This window comes from Pogona vitticeps, chromosome 6 (assembly GCF_051106095.1).
Source record: "Pogona vitticeps strain Pit_001003342236 chromosome 6, PviZW2.1, whole genome shotgun sequence".
NCBI lineage: Eukaryota > Metazoa > Chordata > Lepidosauria > Squamata > Agamidae > Pogona > Pogona vitticeps.
This window is the reverse complement of record NC_135788.1, coordinates 49,491,643-49,512,608: the sequence shown is the minus strand read 5'-3', so window position 1 is coordinate 49,512,608 and position 20,966 is coordinate 49,491,643. Positions and strand designations below refer to the sequence as shown.

Sequence of the window (20,966 nt, the reverse complement as noted above, 5' to 3'; positions counted from 1 at the left end):
CCAGAGTTTTGAGCCCCATGTGTGCTTCATTTGTGCCATTGGAGCCCCTGTCCATGGGAGTTCCACTGAGTTCCACTATGGATATTCGTGGAAAAAGGAGAAAGCAAGGATTACATATGATACTCCTTCCATTGGCATCAATGGAGAAGCACTTGAATTAGTGAGAATTCCCTGTAGATCAGACAGATTGGCTGATCCAAATCTCATCAAGGTTTCATCACAAAGATTAAAAACTGTTCCGGTGGTTCACCAGAGCAATCCCCTTCAGTATTGTAGGGTACTGTATTCCATGATTACATTAAACAATACAGCTCTTTGTTTTCTTGTCTAAATCTTGGCATCCCCTGTGTAGCCACCAGAACTGCTATTCTTGGTGCCTACAAAGCACTTTCCCTACACTCTAATTGACTTTATTTTGTTCTATTTGATCATTTATAGTTTTAAGTTATAATAACTGTATTTAAATATTTCATTGATTCATAACGAGACACGGACTTTTCTTATTAGTATCCCTGGGGATACAAATAGTGACACCATGGAGGCCCATTCCTTCCCTCCAGAAACAGCCGGTCCACTCACTGGTCACTGTGGCACTGGGGTTGTTCTTTGTTATTGTTGTGCCAATCCGAGAAGGAGACGAGCTGGTGCTTCCCTGCATCCCCACACAGCCAACCACTCATCAGTTGAGCTGGTAGACTCCTCATCCCATCTCCTTGCCATAGTGGTTGGCTGATGGTAAAGTCCGGGAAGCGTTGGGCAGGATCCTTCCTGGATTGGCATGATGACAAAGGACCCCAGGGCTGCTCGACCACTGGTGAATGAACCAGCTGGTTCTTGGAGTAGGGAATGGACCTCTGTGTCACCTGTGGTGCCACTATTCATATTTGTATCCCATGGGATACGAATACAAATAGCCGATGTCTATTCACAATTTCAAATATTTGTCTATGAGATGTGTTATATTGGTTTAACATTCTTCTCCTAATAACTTCCAGAATCAATGGAACAGGATATGAATTATGCCTGATACCCTTGGTGTATGTTGCTGTCCTTTTGACAGTTTCACAGTTTGGTTAGAGGGCAGGCTTTCAGGGGCCCTTTTGTGGTTTTACTGGATAGAGGAAAATAATAATTATAAAAAAAAAACCCTCTCCTTTTTTGGCTGTTACCTTAGGATGGCATCCTAAAGGACTTCTAGTTGCTCATCTTCATGAACATAAAGCTGCAGTGAACCGCATCAGAGTTTCTGATGAACATTCAATTTTTGCCACATGCTCAAATGATGGAACAGTGAAAATCTGGAACAGTCAGAAAATGGAAGGCAAGACTACTACAACTAGGTAAAGTGTAGGCCAAGTGATGGCCAACTTTGGGAACTGTAAATATGTGTTGCGAAAATGAGGGATCTGCTATTTTTGTTAAAAATATGTGGCTTAAGGGGCTAGAATACAGCATTTCCAAACAATAGTTCAAAGCAGCTTACAGTTCAGCACTTCTGGATAAGAAGAATTAGCCAGCTACATGCCGTTGGCCAGGGTATGTCCAGATGCTTTCCACTCTTTGAAAAGGCTTCTTCTATGTCTCCAATCTTATATCTAACCCAGCATCTAGAAGAAGGTTTTGAAAACACACACACACAGAGACACCACATACCACCCCCTGGACAAGGTCTTCCTTCCTAAGCCCCAGAATTTTCCACCTCTCAAGCAGTAGCACCAATTGTCAGTAGATCATATTGGAATAGTTGTTGTAAAGAGGAGTATGCTGCAAAGGAAGAACTTGGTCCCAGTGCATCTCTGTTTTAATAGGATTAGTTCCTTAACATATAACATACCCATCTGCTCACTAGAGTGAAAATATATGAAACCAGATTACTAGGCAAAGATAGTCCTTTGCCTTCTAATCAAACTAGACACACAGATTACTTAAACAAGCTTTTTGGATTTGTATCATAAGATACCCCATTCCTTTCTTATGCTCAATCGACCATCATCACTTTGCCCATTACCAGTAAATTCTAAATTCTAGAACTTGTAGATCGATAATGGGAGGAAGCACAGAAAATGCTCACAACCCTAACAGAATAGCAGATGCAGAGACATAATAAAAGAAGCTGTGATGAAGGGTTTGCAAGCCACTGTTTTGTATGCTGCTTTGGGTATTTTATTGAACTTCAGTGGATTTTTTTTTTAATGATCAGAAAACAATATTTTAAAGTATCTCTTTCTGTTATGTTCAATAGATCAATTCTGACATATTCTAGGATTGGAGGGCGTGTGATGACTCTCACTTTTTGCCAGGGTTCTCATTACTTGGCTATTGCTTCAGATAATGGAGCCATTCAACTGCTTGGGATTGAAGCTTCAAAACTACCTAAATCTCCAAAGATCCATCCAATTCAAAATAGGTATACATCCTTTAATGTATCTCCTGTTCTTGGTGGCAGTTCCTCATTAACAATCCTTAACAAAAGTGAAAAGAAATAAATGCAACTTCGTTGTGTATTTTTAGCACAATGGCTTGCTAGAGCACTAGGAGATATAATGAATCATACCACTTCAAACTAGAAGGCCATATTTTGAATTTTTCAAAATATCAATTAAAAAAATGAAACAAACACTCTTTTCAAGTAGTAAGCTGGCAGATAGAGTTCATGGCTTATGCCCACCTTTCTCCTGGGTGTGTTAGCCTTTACTTTTTTAATTGCAGTGTTCTGTGTGTATGTTTAAATGGGGAACCACAAACAAAATGGCCTACCTGCTCCTTGTGAATTGGTGCACTCCACTCTACCACCTCAACATTCCTCCACCTCATGCTGCTGTATGCATGAAGCAATTAGGTTGGTGCATGTTTAATATACTGATCCAGAATCAGCAATTGCAAAGAATTGTGTAAGACCAAAAATACAGGGCAGTGCAAGACTGTTAGGAGATGAAACTTTCTAAACGTCACAGGCTGCAAGAAATGTCAATGAATGATATTTATTTTATCTTCATCTTGATCCAGGTGTTTGGATCAGAAGGATGATGGCTGTGTGGTAGACATGCATCATTTTAACTCAGGAGCCCAGTCAGTGTTGGCTTATGCCACTGTGAATGGTTCCTTGGTAGGATGGGACCTGAGATCCTCCAGTAATGCCTGGACATTAAAACATGATTTGCGGTTGGGACTTATAACCTCATTTGCTGTTGACATGCATCAGTGCTGGCTCTGTATCGGTAAGACACATCTTGGTGTTTTCTTCCCTGCGTAGCTGTATATATATTAGAACCGTGTAAATAAAATTGCCCTTTACATGTAGGTGGAAGTGAAAATACATATCCTAGCTTTTAGAAAGGCCAGTCTACTCGTGTTTCTGGAGAATGGATAGATTTTATTTCAGTTGCCACTTCTGACATGGGGTTAATTTCAGTGAACCATGTTCTCCTAGACCCACATGTAAGTTGCAAAACTACAGTGGCTTACTACACAGTGCTGTTGTGAAAGGAAGAACAGTACAGACTGAAGCTCTTTTAAAATGAATTTTGGAAAGTAGTAATGATTAATAGAAGGGAATGGTGCTTTCTTTACATTAAACATATTGATGCTCATGTAGATGGGGTTGCTGATATGGTTCAATAAATTTTTAAGTTGCTGATGGCAATTACATTTTTCTTTCCCAGGTACAAGTAGTGGCACCATGGCTTGCTGGGACATGAGGTTCCAGTTACCCATTTCCAGCCATTCCCACCCTTCCAGGGCACGGATCAGAAGACTGTTGATGCATCCCCTTTCCCAGTCATGGGTGATTGCAGGTACTGCTCAGCTTTTTCCTTTTATCAGAGTACTCATGGAATTTATGATTCCTATAAATGGCTGTTACTTTCTTGATTTGTTTTTGCCATGCACATAGAAGACAGTGCCTGCCATCCTTGCCCAAAAACATTGGTGCATCTCACTCACTTCAACCTCTCTGTCAGTTGGGTTACCAGATAAGCGGGCAGGGGGCATGGCCCTTCCCAGTACAGCTAGCTGAGACCTGGAGGAAATAACAAAAGGAGTTTCATGTTTGTATGATTATTTAACATCAGTTTTAAAATGGTATGTACCACTATACTGGCCTCTGTTTTGATTACATCTCTATGGGCAGTTTCATATTTATTTTTATGAAATACTAGGAGCTCAGGAGCCTGTGGATGGGAGTTCTGTCCAAACAGTGAGTGTGGCTACTCTGGCAGTAATAAATAAGACTAAGGCGGAAGAAAGGAAAGGACTGCTAAATGAAAGAAATTGCTATGGTTGTGGCACAGGATTAAAAGATGGGGAAAATAGCTTGTAGAGGTATGTAGGGGACTGAACTAGCCCTGTCATTAGGCAAAGGGAGGCATCTGCTTCAGGTCCAGTACAGTGGGAGAACAGTAACAGTCTCCCATATGTTTTTCTGTGTTGTTAGATGGGGTATATATGACTTGGCTTGGGCCCCCTTTTCCTGGGTTCTGACTAAGGTGTGGCAGGGGAAGACTGTCTCATCTCTAGTATTAAAGTAAGGCTCAAATGCTAGCCCTGTCAGTTTTTGCAACTGGATTGGGGTGAAGGTGCCTGTGGCGGACAGCCCACACGTCACTCCTGTCAGTCATTTTAGAGCTCCAGTGCAGGAGCCTATGACAGGACAGGGGGGCGGAGTCAAGGGAACTGGGAGTGCCAGAGAGGCAGTTAGAGGGGGACAGACAGAGAGAGAGTTAGGGAAAAGATGGTGAAGCGTTTAGACAGTTAGAGAGAAGACTGAGAAGTAGTTAGACAAGATACTGGACAGTTGGTTAGTTAGAGAATATTAAAGAGTTAAAAGGAATTAGAAGTACATTGACAGACAGACTATATTGAGATCTTGATTAAAGTAAATGAAAACAAGCAATCGTACATATAATCAAATACAAGTTTACTGAATGAATGATAATAGAACATCAGTAATTTTCCTTCTGTGATTCACTTATTTATCCTTAAATAAACCTTGTTTTATTTGGCAGCAAGAGTGTGAGACTCATAATTGATGTAGTGAGGATAATATCCTCTGGTGGCAGCAAAAGAGGGAAAAGGAACAAGTTGTGTCCAAAGATGAACCTGGGTGAGGGGCAAAACACATAGGAGTCACCGGGGGTGCGTGACAGTGCCATTGTGCTGGCCAGCAAAATTTCCTGAGCTGGTTCTAGTGAGGAGCATTTGTCAGACTTCCTGATTAATATTGTGCTGGAGTTCTTGTTTAGATGAAGGAGGTGCTAGGTAAGTATTACAAACCTTCACCCTCCTTCCCTTCCATAGTACTGTGGTGCCCCGCTGGACGATTACCCTGCTTGATGACGAATCTGCTTAACGTTGAATTTTTTGTGATCGCAAAACGATGTTTAGATGGGGAAATTTCGCTTAATGTTGATCGGTTCCCTGCTTCGGGAACCGATTTTTTGCTTTACAACGATCAGCAAACAGCTGATCAAAATGGCCACCTGCTATAGAAAATGGCTCCCTGCTGTGTTAGGGACAGATTCCTCACATTAGAGGCACCAGAAAATGGCCGCTGTATGGAGGATCTTCCCTGGACAAGCAGGTATTTCACCCATTGGAACGCATTGACCGGTTTTCAATGTGTTTCAATGTTTTTTTTATTTCGCTTGATGACGATTTCGCTCTACAGCGATTTCGCTGGAACGAATTAATGTCATCAAGTGAGGCACCACTGTATTAAGGGCAGAATAAGGACATAGAATATGAAAGCACATTTTCTGGATTACTGAGCAAGAGTCTTCACAAAGCAGATATGAATGCTGTAAGCAGCTAAGGTAACTATCATCTCTTTCTTCATTGTTTTTATATTGACAGGATAGAAGGGAAAAGTAAATCCCAAGGCATATATATGCCCTTGTACTGTACTTTTAATTTATAACTGTTGTCTTTTCTTTTTCTATAGCTGTTCAAGGCAATAATGAAGTCTCCATGTGGGATATGGAAACAGGTGACAGACGCTTCACATTATGGGCCAGCAGTGCACCTCCTCTTTCAGAAATGCAGGTTTGGCTTGGTGACTTTGAATTTTGGGCATCATTCATTCATTCATTCAATGTCTGTACCACCCATCTGGCTACCAAGGCCACTCTGGGCGGTTCACAACATGATAAAACAACAAATAACACTTTAAAGAAAAAAATTGTACATAGTAATAATAATAAAAATCAAATGAAACATATAAATCCATGTTAATTAAAGAACAACATAAAATAATACAGGCAAGGTGATGGAACAGATAATATAAGCGCTGGAAAAACGACTGCACTGTGATTATGTAATATCTGAGAAAGCCTGCGTAAACAGCCATGTTTTCAAAGATCACTTGCAAACTTATAGCAGCAATTATCAACAGGAGGCCCTGACACATTTGAAGGGGACCACAGACTGGAAACAGTTCTACATAGGCCATCTTATAAGGTTTATTATGCAAGTTTTATGATTCTGTTTTACGATATTCCTTTGATGTGTTTATGGCATTACAGTGGACCCTCTACGTACGGAATTAATCCGTATTGGAACAGTGGCTGCAGGTCGAAAAGTCTGTAGGTCAAGTCTCCATTGACCTACAATGCATTGAAAACCAATTAATCCCGTAACCGGCCGTTTTTGTTCCATTTTTGTTCCATTTTGTTTTTTTCTGGTCTGTAGGTCGATTCTCTGGCTGCAAGTCGAACCTAAATTTTGCGGCCAGAGAAGTCTGTAAGTCGAGCCGTCTGTAAGTTGAGGGTCCACTGTACCTAGCTCAGGCAGGGAAGCTTATTATATATAATAAGCAGGGAGACAATATACAGCCTTTTTGTACTCCTTTCCCAATTTGAACCAATCACTTGTTCCATATCCAGTTCTAACTGTTGCTTCCTGTCCCACATATAGATTTCTCAGGAGAGAGACTGACTTTGCAGTCAGAAATAGAATTCTCTGATTCTATTTTTGACCCTAATCTGGTAAATAGGAAGCATTGCATACACCTGGGGGGGGTAGGAAAGTTTTAAGGGTTGGATCATACTTCCGCACTATTAGAGAGCAGGCCAGGTAGGTGGGGCTTGTCAGCTTTGGAAGGCACCCCATCTAGGAGAAGGAAAACTCCGATTTCAAACCTCCACTGCCTTGTTGCTATATCCACTGATGGAAAAGGCTTCAGGAGTTAACCTCGAGGTAAAATCCAGAGCTGGAGTCCTGGAGGCAGTTCATGTCATTCTGGCAACTCCTGCAATGTCGCTGGAACCAGTGGTATTGGCTCTTGCCTTTCCATTGGACTATTTCAGCGACGTGAAGGGGGGATTTGCTGCTTGGTTAAAAGCCTATCCTCCATATTATTTTACCCAGGCTTCTTGCTCTGGAGAGAACACTCCAGCTTCACATACAGCGTGCAAACAACACGGGAAGTAGCAGTTACCGGTTATAAGTCTTTGCTCGATTGGCGTAGAGCATTACGCCAGGGGCTACTTCTGACGGTGGGAGAGGTCATTGCACCTTACAAGGTAGCTACCACCCGCCTTAAGCTGGGCAGTCTCTAGCCAGTAAGGTGCTACCTCATCACGGTCTGTTAACCTCACGGGATGAGTGGGCTTTAGGGTGAAAGCTGACAAGCAGATTGACTACCCTTGTCACATTCCCAGGGGGTTTCAACAGGCGAAAGTCCAATAGGCCAGTCCAATATCACAAGTTCAGAAGATGCAAAGCGGATACCAAAATGCCAAAGCCAAAACACAAACCGTAGTCAGAAGTCAGAGTCCAAAGCCAAGGGTCCAGAGAACAAGGTCCAAGATAACCAGGAACATGGATGCAAGCCAGAGTGTTGACTTGTTGCTTCCACAAGCTTCGAAGCCTTCTAGGTGCAGATTATATAGCAAAACAGTCATCAGACTCCTAGAAGCATTCCATTCTCTTAAAATGGACTGGTTGACCTGATGTTCCTGTGGAAAGCATTCATGCGATCCTCTGACCTTCATGTCATGAGTCTTTGCCGAAGTTAAGCCCTCACTCTGGTTACTGGGGAAGGAGAATCTGATGGTGATTCAGCTGTCTGTGCTTTTAATTGCCCAGCATTTTCCTCAGCTGTAAATAACCCCTCAGATTTCAGACTTTCTTCAGCTGAACTTCAGCAACCCTGCACCTTGCAACAATCGTAAGAAAGCTTCTGCCCTAAAGTTGGGCACCTGGAATGTTGGACAGTGACCCCTGGCTTTTCTGACTACGGCTTTTCTGACGACCTGCAGGAAATAGATGACGTGTGCAAGACAGCTGTCATCAACATGGAACTGAGTAGACTGCAGATGGACATTGTTGCCCTGCAAGAGACGAGCTTGCCAGACTCGGGATCTGTCAAAGAAAAAAACTTCTCATTCTTCTGGAAGGGAAAATCATTGAATGAGACCAGGGAATATGGTGTTGGCTTTGCAGTCAGAAATACTCTGCTGAGATCCATTGTTCCACCTACTGTGGGGAGTGAAAGAATCCTGTCTCCACAGCTCCACTCATCAGTGGGACCGGTCACCCTCATTAGTGCATATGCACCAACACTGTCATCCACTACAGAAGTGAAAGACAAATTCTATGACGATCTTGCAGGTACTATTAAAAAAGTCTCTGAGAGGGAGCCACTGTCCATCCTCAGAGACTTTAATGCTAGAGTTGGTGCTGATCACAATTTTTGGCCCACTTGTCTAAGCTGTTTTGGCATTGGGAAGATGAATGAAAATGGCCAACGCTCGCTGGAGTTTTGCTGTTGTTATGGTCTTTGTGTCAGCAACACATTGTTTAATACAAAGCTTCAACACAGAGTTTCCTGGAGACATCCAAGATCCAAGCATTGCCATCAGCTCAATTTGATCCTCACTAGACATTCTCGCCTTCCTAGTATTACAATCACATACAGTTATCAGAGTGCTGATTGTGATACTGATCACTCCCTGGTGTGTAGTAAAGTAAAACTGTGAACAAAGAGATTGTATCACAAGAAAAAGGAAGACCACGTATCGACATCAGCAAGATTCGTGATCAAAGAAAAGTGGAGGAATTTGCCCAAGCGTTTGAGGAAACCCTTCCAGGCCCAGCTGATGCAAATGCACCTGAACAATGGGAACACTTCAAGAACACTGTGTATAACACGGCCTTGTCCACATCTGGCAAGAAGACCAAAAAGATGGCCGACTGGTTCGAAGCCCATTCGAAGGAGTTGATGCCAGCCCTTGAGGATAAGAGGAGAGCTCTAGCAACCTGCCCTAGTAAGTACAACTTGCAAGCTCTAGCAGCCTGTCCTAGTGAGTACAACGTGCAAGCTCTTAGAGCTGCTAATAACCAAGTCCAACAAGCTGCCAGGAGATGTTCCAACGATTATTGCCTTCAGCTGTGCTCTCAGATACAGATAGCAGTGGACACAGGTAACATCAAAGGAATGTATGATGGTATCAAGCAGGCTTTAGATCCAATACAGAAGAAATCTGCTCCCTTGAAATCTGCTACAGGCGTGATCATCCAGGACCAAGCACAGCAGATGGGCCACTGGGTGCAGCACTACTATGAGCTATATTCCAGGAAGAATGTAGTAACCGAAATAGCATTAAATAACATTGAATGCCTGCCTGTCTTTGAAGACTTGGACAGTGAACCAACTTTAGCAGAAATAAAAGCAGCCTTGGATTCCCTCGCCTCTGGCAAGGCACCTGGAAGGAATAACATCCCTGCTGAAGTGCTGTAAAGAGATCATCACCACCAAACTGTATGGAGTCTTTCGTCTTTGCTGGAGCGAAGATGGAGTATCACAGGACATGAAGGATGGAAACATCATCACATTGTATAAGAGCAAAGGACACAAGGGCAACTGCAATAACTTCTGTGGCATCTCTCTTCTCAGCATTGTAGGGAAGCTGCTTGCCCGTGTTGTACTGAAGAGACTCTAGGTGATTGCAGACAGAGTCTATCCAGAATCACAGTTTGGATTTCGAACTAATAGATCCACCACTGACATGGTATTCTCCCTCAGACAGTTATAGGAGAAATGTAGGGAACAAAAACAGGCACTCTTTGTGGCCTTCATAGATCTTACAAAGGCCTTTGATTTGGTTAGCAGGAATAGCCATTTTAAAATACTTCCCAAGATTGGATGTCCACCTGGACTCCTCAACATAATCAGGTCCTTTCATGAGGAAATGAAAGGCACTGTAATTTTTGATGGCTCAACATCAGATCCCTTTGACATCCAAAACAGAGTGAAACAGGGCTGTTTCCTTGTACCAACCCTATTTGGAATCTTTTTTGCTGTCATGCTGAAGCATGCCTTTGGAATTGCTACAGAAGATGTCTATCTCCGGACTAGATCAGATGGATAGCTCTTTAATCTCTCTAGATTGAGAGCGAGGACCAAAGTCCAGCTGAAATGCATGCGGGACTTCCTCTTCACCGATGATGCAGCCATTGTTGCCCACTCCGCTGAAGACCTCCAACAACTCATGAATCGTTTTAGCAAGGCCTGTCAAGACTTTGAACTAACAATCAGCCTGAAGAAAACACAAGTCATGGGCCAGGGCGTGGACTCACCTCCCTCTATTACCATCTCCACGCAAGAATTTGAGATTGTTCATAACTTTGTGTACCTTGGCTCGATGATCTCTGACACACTTTCCCTGGATGTCGAGCGGGATAAATGCATTGGAAAAGCAGCTACCACGTTCTCTAGACTCACAAAGAGAGTATGACTCAATAAGAAGCTGACGGCATATAGCAAGATCCAGATCTATAGAGCCTGTGTCCTGAGCACACTCCTGTACTGCAGTGAGTCATGGACCCTCTGTGCAAGGCAGGAGAGGAAGCTGAACACCTTCCATATGCGTTGTCTCTTACACATTTTTTTGTATCACCTGGCAGAACAAAGTTCCAAATAGAGTAGTCCTAGATCGAGCTGGAATTTTTAGCATGTATACATTACTGAAACAGCGACGTCTACGTTGGCTTGGGCATGTTGTGAGAATGGTTGATGGTCAGATTCCAAAAGATCTCCTATATGGAGAATTAGTTCAGGGAAATTGCCCCAGAGGAGACCACACCTGCAATACAAAGATATCTGCAAGCGGGATCTGAAGGCCTTAGGAATGGACCTCAACAGATGGGAAACCCTGACATCTGAGCATTCAGCCTGGAGACAGGCATTGCATCACAGCCTCCTAATTTGAAGGACCCTTGTCCAGCAGGCCGAGGCAAAGAGGCAGCCACAAAAGCAGCCAAATCAGGGAGCTGGACAGGGGACAGATTGTATTTGTCTTTAGTGTGGAAGGGATTGTCACTCTTGAATTGGCCTTCTCAGCCATACTAGACACTGTTCCAAGTCCTCCATACAGAGCATGTTACCATAGTCTCTCGAGATTGAAGGATGCCTAATCTATCTAAGATAAGATGGTCAGGCACTCCCATTTCTTTAAGAACTTGCCATAGTTTGTTGTGGTCCAAACAGTCAAAGGTTTTTGCATAGTCAGTGAAGCAGAAGTAGATGTTTTTCGGGCCTTTAATATCTCTAATTTTCTTGAACAGATCTCTGGTTTTTCCCTTTCTCTTATTTTCCTCTGTATCTTTGCACTGTTAATTTAAGAAGACCTTCTTGTCTCTCCTTGCTATTCTTTGGAAGGCTGCATTCAGTTTTCTGTACCTTTCCCTATTTCCCCTGCATTTTGTTTCCCTTCTCTTCTCTGCTATTTGTAAGGCCTCGTTGGACAGCCACTTTGCTTTCTTGCATTTCCTTTTCTTTAGGATAGTTTCTGTTGCTGCCTCCTGTGCAATGTTGCGAGCCTCCATCCATAGTTCTTCCGGCACTCTGTCCACCAAATCTAGTTCTTTAAATCTGCTCTTCATTTCCATTGTGTATTCATAAGGGATTCGGTGTAGATTATACGTGACTAGCCCAAAAGTTTTTCCTCCTTTTTTCAGCTTAAGTTTGAATTTTGCTATAAGAAGCTGATGATCAGAGCCACAGTCAGCTCCAGGTCTTGTTTATGCTGACTTTATAGAGCTTCTCCATCTTTGGCTGCAGAGAACATAATCAATCTGATTTCGGTATTGCGTATCTGGTGATATCTATGTGTAGAGTCGCCTCTTATGTTTTTGGAAAAGAGTGTTTGTGATGACCAGCTTGTTCTCTTGACAAAACTCTATTAGCCTTTGCCCTGCTTTGTTTTGAACTCCAAGGCCAAACTGACCTGTTGTTCCTTTTATCTCTTGACTTCCTACTTTAGCATTCCAATCCCCTATAATGAGAAGAACACCTTTCTTTGGTGTCACTTCTAGAAGGTGTTGTAAGTCTTCATAGAATTGGTCAATTTCAGCCTGTTTAGCATCGGTGGTTGGTGCATAAACGTGGATTACTGTGATGTTTAAAAGTCTGCCTTGGATTCGTATTGAAATCAGGTTTGGGATTGTATCCCAGTACAGCTTTTCCCACTCTTTTGTTGACTATGAGGGCTACTCCATTTTTTCTATGGGATTCTTGCCCACAATAATAGGTATGATAATCGTCTGAATTGAATTCGCCCATTCCCGTCCATTTTATTTCACTGACGCCTAGGATGTCAATGTTTATTCTTGCCATCTCCTGTTTGACCACATCCTGTTTACCAAGGTTCATAGATCTTACATTCCAGGTTCCTATGCAGTATTCTTCTTTGCAGCATCGGACTTTCCTTTCACTTCCTGGCACGTCTGCAGCTGAGCGTCCTTTCGGCTTTGGCCCAACCACTTCATTAGCTTTGGAGCTACATGTACTTGCCCTCTGCTGTTCCTCAGTAGCATGTTGGATGCCTTCCAACCTGAGGGGCTAATATTTCAACACCATATCTTTTAGCCTTTTGTTTCTGTTCATGGAATTTTCTTGGCAAATATACTGGAGTGGCTTGCCAGTTCCTGCTCCAGGTGGATCACATTTACTCAGAACTCTCCATGTGATATGTCTGTCTTGGGTGTCCCTGCACAGCGTAGCCCATAGCTTCTCCAAATTACTCAAGCCCCTTTGCCACAACAAGGCAGCAATCCTTGAAGGGGTCCCTACGGACTACACAACAGCATTAAGGAAAGTCAGAAACATACACACAAGTACATAGGCATGGCAAGAGGCAAACAACAAAGGTACAATACCTTTGCATTATAAGATACTGGCAGTTTTCTTGGAAAATACATAGCAATGACTACAAAAATAGAATTTAATAAATGGAGACTAACAATGGCTGTGGCTGGAAAACGGTTGAGAATGACTGATTTACAATGCAATCCTGTGTATGCATATTTTAACATAAGTGCCATTAAGTTACATTGGGTTTACTCCTAGGAGAAAGGGATTCTAGCCTTGAGGCTATAATCTTCTATTGTCTTAATGTTCAATTCTTAATTGTATTGTTTATTTCATGTTATTTTTATCTTGACGGTGTAAGCGTAGTGCTGCTTATTACTATTTGCCAGCTTTCTCTTTCTAATGATCTGGTTTCTAAATATACTAAACTATGTAAATTAACTGCTTGGATGCAAATTTAAACAAAAGCACTTCTATAGTAAAATAACTTTTGTTTTTGAGTCCCATTGATTTTATTCCAAGCCACAGCTTTGTGTTCATATTTGATGCCTTAAAATACAATTCGTAATTAAAATATCAAGGGATTTTAAAGTTTTAAAATATTCTAACACCTGAGTATTAATATTCAGTATTTCTACTTTTCCACCAATTAGCCTTCACCTCATAGTGTTCATGGAATATACTGCAGCCCAGCAGATGGAAATCCTATATTATTGACAGCAGGTTCAGACATGAAGATAAGGTAAATATCCAATAAATATTTGTCATTATATTTCAGCACCTCACCTCACAGGCTATAATCTTAAAATATAATCTGCATAAAATCCCATGGGATGTTCTAGAAAAATCCTTTTGTGAGAATTCAGCCTATCTATTTCCACACATTAGTGAGCAAAGAAGAATGTGTTCAACAACTTTGTAGATAGGACCTGCCCTGTAGTGTCTCTCAGGGTTCCATTTAGTCCTCCATGCTATTTGACATATACAAAAACAACTGGGAGAGGTTGTCAAGAGTTTTAAAGTTTGATGTCACTCAACTTTTTCTCTCATCTGCCTAATTCCAGGGAAGCTATACCTCTTCTGAACCTAGTATCTGCTATTTGTAATAGATTGGAGAAGGGCAACCAGATTGAAACCTATTCCAGGCAAAATAGAGATGCTCCCGGTCAATCAAAAGGCAGATCAGGGAATAGGGATTCAGTCTGTGCTGGATGGGATTGCATTCCCCTTGATAAACATGAAGCCTTGGTGTACTCTTGGACTCCTCCCTGTGCCTGGATGCTCAGGTCTCATCAGTGGCCAGGAGTGCATTTGCAGAGTTAAAGCTGATGCACCATCCATGCTGATTTCTGAAGTAATATGTGCTTTAATTATATCCCACTTGGATTATTGTAGCACACACTTTGTGGGACTGTCTTTTAAGTTAAATTAAGCTAAGCAAAGTGATAAATAAATAAGTAAATAAATAAGTAAATAAATAATGTATATAATACATATACTATGTTTATCTGTATATTTATCTAATATATCTGTCTGTCTAGCTATCTTTCTCTAAGTTGGGGGCAACTAGATGGCACACAATTATTACTGTCATCATCATTATTATTTTGACATATATTGCCCCATTGTGCTAAAGCACTCTCTCTGCACGGTTTACAACATAATTAAGCAAGCAACACTCCCCCCCCCCGGTGAACTGGATATTCATTTTACTGACCTATAAAGGCGGGAAGGCTGAGCCAACCTTGAACCAGCTACCTGAACCCATTGGGATCAAACTCAGATTGTGAGACCTGAGTACTGTCTGCAGTACTACAGTTTAACTTCTGCACTACAGGGCTCTTAGTATTTCAGCTGGTTCAGAATGCTGCTCCCAGGTTGCTGACTGGGACTGCTTACAAGGATCACATAACTTCCCTGTTACAACAACTGTAATAGTCGATTGGCACTGTGAACAACTGCACTGTGAACTGGGCCCAATTCACAATGCAGGTTATTGCCTATAAAGCTTTGCCTATGCAACCTGGATCCAGGATATCTGTTTTATTTTTCCTTTTTAAATATTTATTTAAGAACAGGGATGGAGAATACAAAAAGTAAAGGGAAATAGGGGGAAAGAGGTTGGCAGATAGGAGAACATAAAATATACCATCATCCGATTAATTCATCTTACAAATACAAGTCAACTTTTTGCTTTTTCACCATTTGGTTACCCTCCTGCTTTTATCTTATCATTTAATTTTAGTTTTATTCTATGTTACTCCAACACTGTCTGGTAGCTGCTGCCATTTATACAGTACATCCCATCGTTCAGTTTCCTTTTGAATTGAACAGTCTTTCATCCCATCTGACAGAATATCCATTTTTTTCACTTCCCATATTTTCACCATAAGATTCTCTGGTTTCATTATCTCTGCTTCCTTGAGATTTTTGACATAATGCTTTTTAATTTTAGAGGCGGCATAGGTCACTGGGTAACTCTCTATCACATTTATGTTACTTGGTGTCATGCCTAATACAGACGGTTCTAAAGTTTGTACAGTTTCATTTAAGTTTTGTTTGGCATCTACTGTCCCCTCTTTCATCCCTTTCATCAAATCTATTTTGCTAAGACTTTCATTCACTTGCTGAAACCCCATTATTATTTGCATATTGATCTGCCATTCCTTTTCTATTTCTTGTACCACTGTTCCAAAACCTTGGGATTGAACAGACCCAGTCTCCATTTCTTCTCTTGCATTTCTGGAGTCCATCTCCACCTTTGGGGTTTGTATAAATAGTACTATACCCTTAACTACAATAATCACCCTTTAGATATCCTTCCACAGTTCCCACAATTTTATCAACAATCCAAACCCGTCATCATAAACCTCCCCTTAGATCTCCCTCCAATCTTTATCCAAATATTATAATGTAAGATTAACTTTTAACCCAGCAAATACAGAATCAAATAGAACCGTGGCACAATTTTTCTTCTTCTCCTGAGTTCAGCAAGCTTCTATTATCAGGCTCACACGCAGTCCGCAATCCGACAAACAGAACAACAATCATCAAGTCTCAAACTATCCAGTAGTTGTCTTTGAAGCCCGTCTTGTGATCTTCATTAACCCCTTAATACTCCTTAATCCAGTCGACCACGTCAACTCCTTTCTTCTCCCGAAAACCACCAAATTCTATTTTTTACAGTTCACATAGTCCAGGGAAAGGCGAAGAGAAACGTGTCCCAGCCAAATTGCATTCACCACACTCAAGTCTCTTAAATCCAGTCAGATGGTGTTACTATCTGGGATTCTTTTCCAGAAACATAAGATTTATTTTTCCATCTCACTCTCTCGGCTTTGAAATCAGCCTGCTGTTTTAAGAGTTCACTTGGAGAAGCTTTAGTTTCGCTTTTGAGTCAGATTGATAAGATAAGCTCGCCGCTGCTTTTCGTCTTTCAGCCAAATATTTTCATTCTTATTTTCAGCTTAATGAGGCTGTTTCATAAATCAGAGGCTTTGGCTTACCTTGTTGTTATATATTTTAAGCTTATATTAGTTGCTCTCCTCTCCCCCGGTAAAGGCTTCCTCGCGGCTCAGTGCCAAAAAATGGCTCCCGCTCCAATCCGTGCACGGTGATTTCTTCAGAGGGAAGAAGTCCGGGTCTGCCTCCCATTCTTCTCCTTCTGTCACTCACCATCTGCTTCAGAGAGACTTCTAGACTTTCCTTCGATCCCCATTTCAACAGGGGGATCCCGGACCAGGCGGTTCCAGTTTTTTACAGAGAGCTCTTCTCTGGAGTTACTGGCAGCGCCGCAACAAAGCCCCGCCTCCTGGATCCAGGATATCTGAAAAGATTGTATTTCCCCATATGAGCCTTCTTGGTTCCTAAATTCTTCAGGAGAAGCCCTTCCCGTACATCCCACTACATTTACATTAACGTCCAGTACGATTGTGAGAGGGGACCTTCTTGGTTGCTGCTCCCAGGTTCTGGAATGTCCTTGATTCCATCTGTGATGTCACTCATGCCACTCATAGCCGTGATCTAATTTGCATGAGCCTATGAGAGGAATGGAGGGACGGAGTCAGCTGCTATATGAAGGTTTGGCAGGAGGATGGAGAAACAGATAGAAATGGAGGCAGTTAGAGATACAGATATAGAGACTGGTTAGTCAGAGAGAAAGAAGGAACAGATAAATAATAGAGATAAAGCTGGTTAAGATAAATAGAGAAAGTGGTAATTATATGGCAAGCGAAAAAAGTATGTGTTGAGAGACCGGTTAATGATTTGTTTGTGTACTATGTTCATCTGAAGAACTTCTGTGATTATTAAATTGGCTTCACTTCAATAAATAAGTTCTGTTTGCATCCACAAGACAAGTGTTTTGACAAACTTCATTTATATTGTGGATTGAGGTAATCCACTGGTGGCAGTGAGAGGAAAACATAACTGGAGCCTTTGTGAGGGCACAACACGTAGGTGCCACCAAGAGTAAACGCCACATCATCTTTCTTATCTCTCTAGGGATAGGTGAAGTCCATCCTTTTTAGACAAATGTTAACTACTAAATGGGCAGTAAAGAGGCCTGTTTTTGGATTCTGCATATTATTATCAATTAACATATATTTAAAAAAATTAAATGTGTTTTAAACTGTTTTAATACTATTATATGTTAATTGTTGTTAATTCAATAATTTATTGTGTTTTTAATTGGTTTTATTTTTAAATAATTTGTGAGCTACCTTGGGTTGCTTCACTGGGAGAAAGGTGGCATAAAAAGGAGAATAAATAAAGAAAGGTAAGTAGGTAGATAGGTAGACTATCCTGAAGTTTACTATATCTAGTTTGAAATTTGATATCTATGTGGCATTTTTAGTAAATATGGGTTTGGGGAGTGATTACATATAACAGCAATAATAATAATAAATAATTGTGCACAACATTTTGCAGATCCATCCCTGCCATAGTCTTTCTCATTAAGGCTTTATGCAGCCTTCTTCTGAGTAACCATGGTTTTATTGCAAGGCTTGGAAGCACGACAGACTGCAAGTTTTGTATGGATTTAATTTTTCTAGATGAACTGAGACCACTAATGAAGAGTAGATGCAAGGCAGACCGAGCCCATGGCGTGATCTACAGTGGTGCCCCGCATAGTGATGTTAATCCGTTCTGGATTAATCGTCGCTATGTGGAAACATCGCTAAACGGAACGGAAAAACCCATAGGAACGCATTAAACTTTGTTTAATGCGTTCCTATGGGGCCCAAACTCACCGTTCAGCGAAGTTCCTCCATAGCGCTGCCATTTTCGCGCCCTCAGTAAGCGAGGAAACCGCGTGAAAATGGTTGTGGCAGCCATTTTGGAACCGCCGATCAGCTGTTTTAGGAACATCGCAATGCGAAGATTGGTAAGCGAAATTTACTATAGTTTGAAATTTGATATCTATGTGGCATATCGCTTACTGATCATCGCAGCGCGATGTTTTGCCCATTAAAACATCGCAATGCGATCGCATTAGCAATCTAAAAAAATAGATTGCTATGCGGATTCGTCGTTAAACGGTGCGCTCGTTATGCGAGGCACCACTGTATATGGTTGATCTTATAATAGTAGCTTTAAACATTTTTTTCATTTTAAGGCTAAAAGGATTCTAGCTGGAGATATGAGGGTTTTAAAAAGTGATTTGTTTTATTCTTTGCAGATTCTGGGATTTAGCATACCCAGAGAGGTCCTACATAGTTGCTGGAAGTTCTAGCTCCCCGTCTGTATCATACTATCGAAAGATTATTGAAGGAACAGAAGTAGTTCAGGTATGTTGCATCCCATTTTCACACAGCACTGTGTAGTTTCTGCATATTCATGCCTTTATTGCTGTCTCTTAATAGCTTTATAATTTATTTTGGTTGTTTGGGAATATAATTCAACAAGTGTTTCACAATTACCTTCTCAGGAAGCTCACAAATTGCATGCTAACACTGCCAATCACAAGATCCTAGTACAGCCTGGAGAAGTACAGCAGCCAGCTCAGGTTGCCCAGTCTCAAAATATCGTACACATTCATAGTAGTCGCTGTTCTTCCAGCCTAGTGCTCTACTGCACTATCAGCAACGAAAGAATACAGCTTTCCACTGCTTATTCTTGGGCATTTTTTCAGTACACCAGAGGACATTTCCACATGACCATGAAAATTGCTTGGTGGTTTTGAGCCAAATTTGTCTCTGTCTTTGCCTCAGTTGTTGTGGGAACCAAGTGGTGGGGTGGGGTGGGAGAATTATGGACCGTAATTGATGGGAGGATATAAACACAATAGATTAATGTTGCCACAGTTTTAGAAAGCATCAAAGGAAGCTTTCTGTTGTTCCTTTATTTTTGCTTTCAGTTCACAAAATAGCACAGGCTGAATGAAATGATTGCTGTGTCACTAACACGAATGATGCAGCATGAGCATATTCATAATCAGCATGGCAAGCTGAACATTGCTGAGCACACTAGCAGCTTCTTAATATTCAGTATATAACTGGCCAGAGTCCTATCACATGCATATGCTGGCACAGTGTAAGTCTTAGCCAGCCACTTGCCACAAGCTGAGTTGATGTTTGTGTTCCTTGTTGCACTCCAGCCGTTGGACTTGCTGTATAATAGTGATATAAGCATAAACTCTTCAACTAGTAGCAGTTAGCAACCAAGATTGACACTGTTTAACTTACACCAGCCTATGTAAATAATAAGATTCTGACCAATGAAGTCAGAACTGTGTTTTCTGGGCTGTCGTCAGAACTGAGTAATAGGGACCCAAATAATGTTTCAAGGTAAGAGATATTTAAGCGTGGTTTTCCAATTCCACTATTCCAGTGAATTTCTGTGGCCAAGTGGAGATTTGAACCCTGTCCATCACTCTATCAAACACACAATACTGGGAATCCATAGGTCACAACTGGAAAATGCCTTTTGAAAAAAACACAGTGTCGGGTTTTGGGAGTTTTCATTTCATTATTTTCTTTCCTCTTCAACAGGAAATTCAAAACAAGCAGAAGATAGGGCCCACTGATGAAACTCCCCGGAGAGGTCCAGAGTCTCTGCCGGTTGGGCACCATGATATTATTACAGACATTGCCACTTTCCAGACAACTCAAGGATTTATAGTTACTGCATCACGAGATGGGATTGTCAAAGTGTGGAAGTAACAGTTGCACTGATGTATAAATATTGTAAATAATAAATGGCAAGAAATTGAGCTGCTTTGAAGAATTCCTTCCAGAACATAAGGACAATGGTCTATGAAGCACAGGAATGTGACCAGTAAGTCTCTTAGCAACACTGATCACAAATATTAGTCGCTCTTTCAGAAACTGCCACTATATTAAAGCAAAATGATTTATGTAGCATTTTCTAAAACTACCATGCCAAAAAAAAATAGTGAAGAAAATGTACTAAACATCTAACCATGGCATTGTTCAGAACGCTTTAAAATTGTTTATAAACATGAAGAAAACAGCTGTGTTCCACATAGACAATATTTATGCAAACAGACCTTTTTTTTTTTACAGTGAATGAAAGAATGATAAAATTGCACTTTTGTTCATGCATATTCAAACTCCTGTGTACTAAATATGGAAAATAAAGAGTTTGAATCAGCATTCTGTGTCACAATGATAATAAAAGCCTACTAGCAGTATATGTTCAGTGTAAGTTAGGATATCTTCTTGGGTACACTGGGTCTACAGGACAGGAGGTGAAGTCTTTAATTATCAAAAATCACTGCCACAATGCTGTGGAACTTACATGAGCGGGATTTCAGCCAATGTTAAAGGGATGATGGTGAAAACACCTGTGGAGTGAAATTGAAAAAGTGCTTCCTATTGTGTTCCTGTAATTCCACTAGTGCAAATAACAACATGCT

At 41.2% G+C, this 20,966-nt stretch overlaps 1 protein-coding gene across 1 annotated transcript in view; it reads left to right on the top strand.

The window, feature by feature from the left end:
* PIK3R4 (phosphoinositide-3-kinase regulatory subunit 4) overlaps positions 1 to 20,703 on the top strand; it is a 44,442-nt gene extending 23,739 nt beyond the window's left edge. The window contains exons 13-20 of the mRNA XM_020806862.3: positions 1,175 to 1,340; positions 2,243 to 2,407; positions 3,007 to 3,218; positions 3,663 to 3,794; positions 5,939 to 6,039; positions 13,741 to 13,829; positions 18,768 to 18,876; positions 20,080 to 20,703. Of these exons, the coding sequence (XP_020662521.3) occupies positions 1,175 to 1,340; positions 2,243 to 2,407; positions 3,007 to 3,218; positions 3,663 to 3,794; positions 5,939 to 6,039; positions 13,741 to 13,829; positions 18,768 to 18,876; positions 20,080 to 20,250 (1,145 nt within the window). The 3' untranslated portion in view covers positions 20,251 to 20,703. The remainder of the gene's footprint in view (positions 1 to 1,174; positions 1,341 to 2,242; positions 2,408 to 3,006; positions 3,219 to 3,662; positions 3,795 to 5,938; positions 6,040 to 13,740; positions 13,830 to 18,767; positions 18,877 to 20,079) is intronic.
* Positions 20,704 to 20,966: the final 263 nt, after the last annotated feature.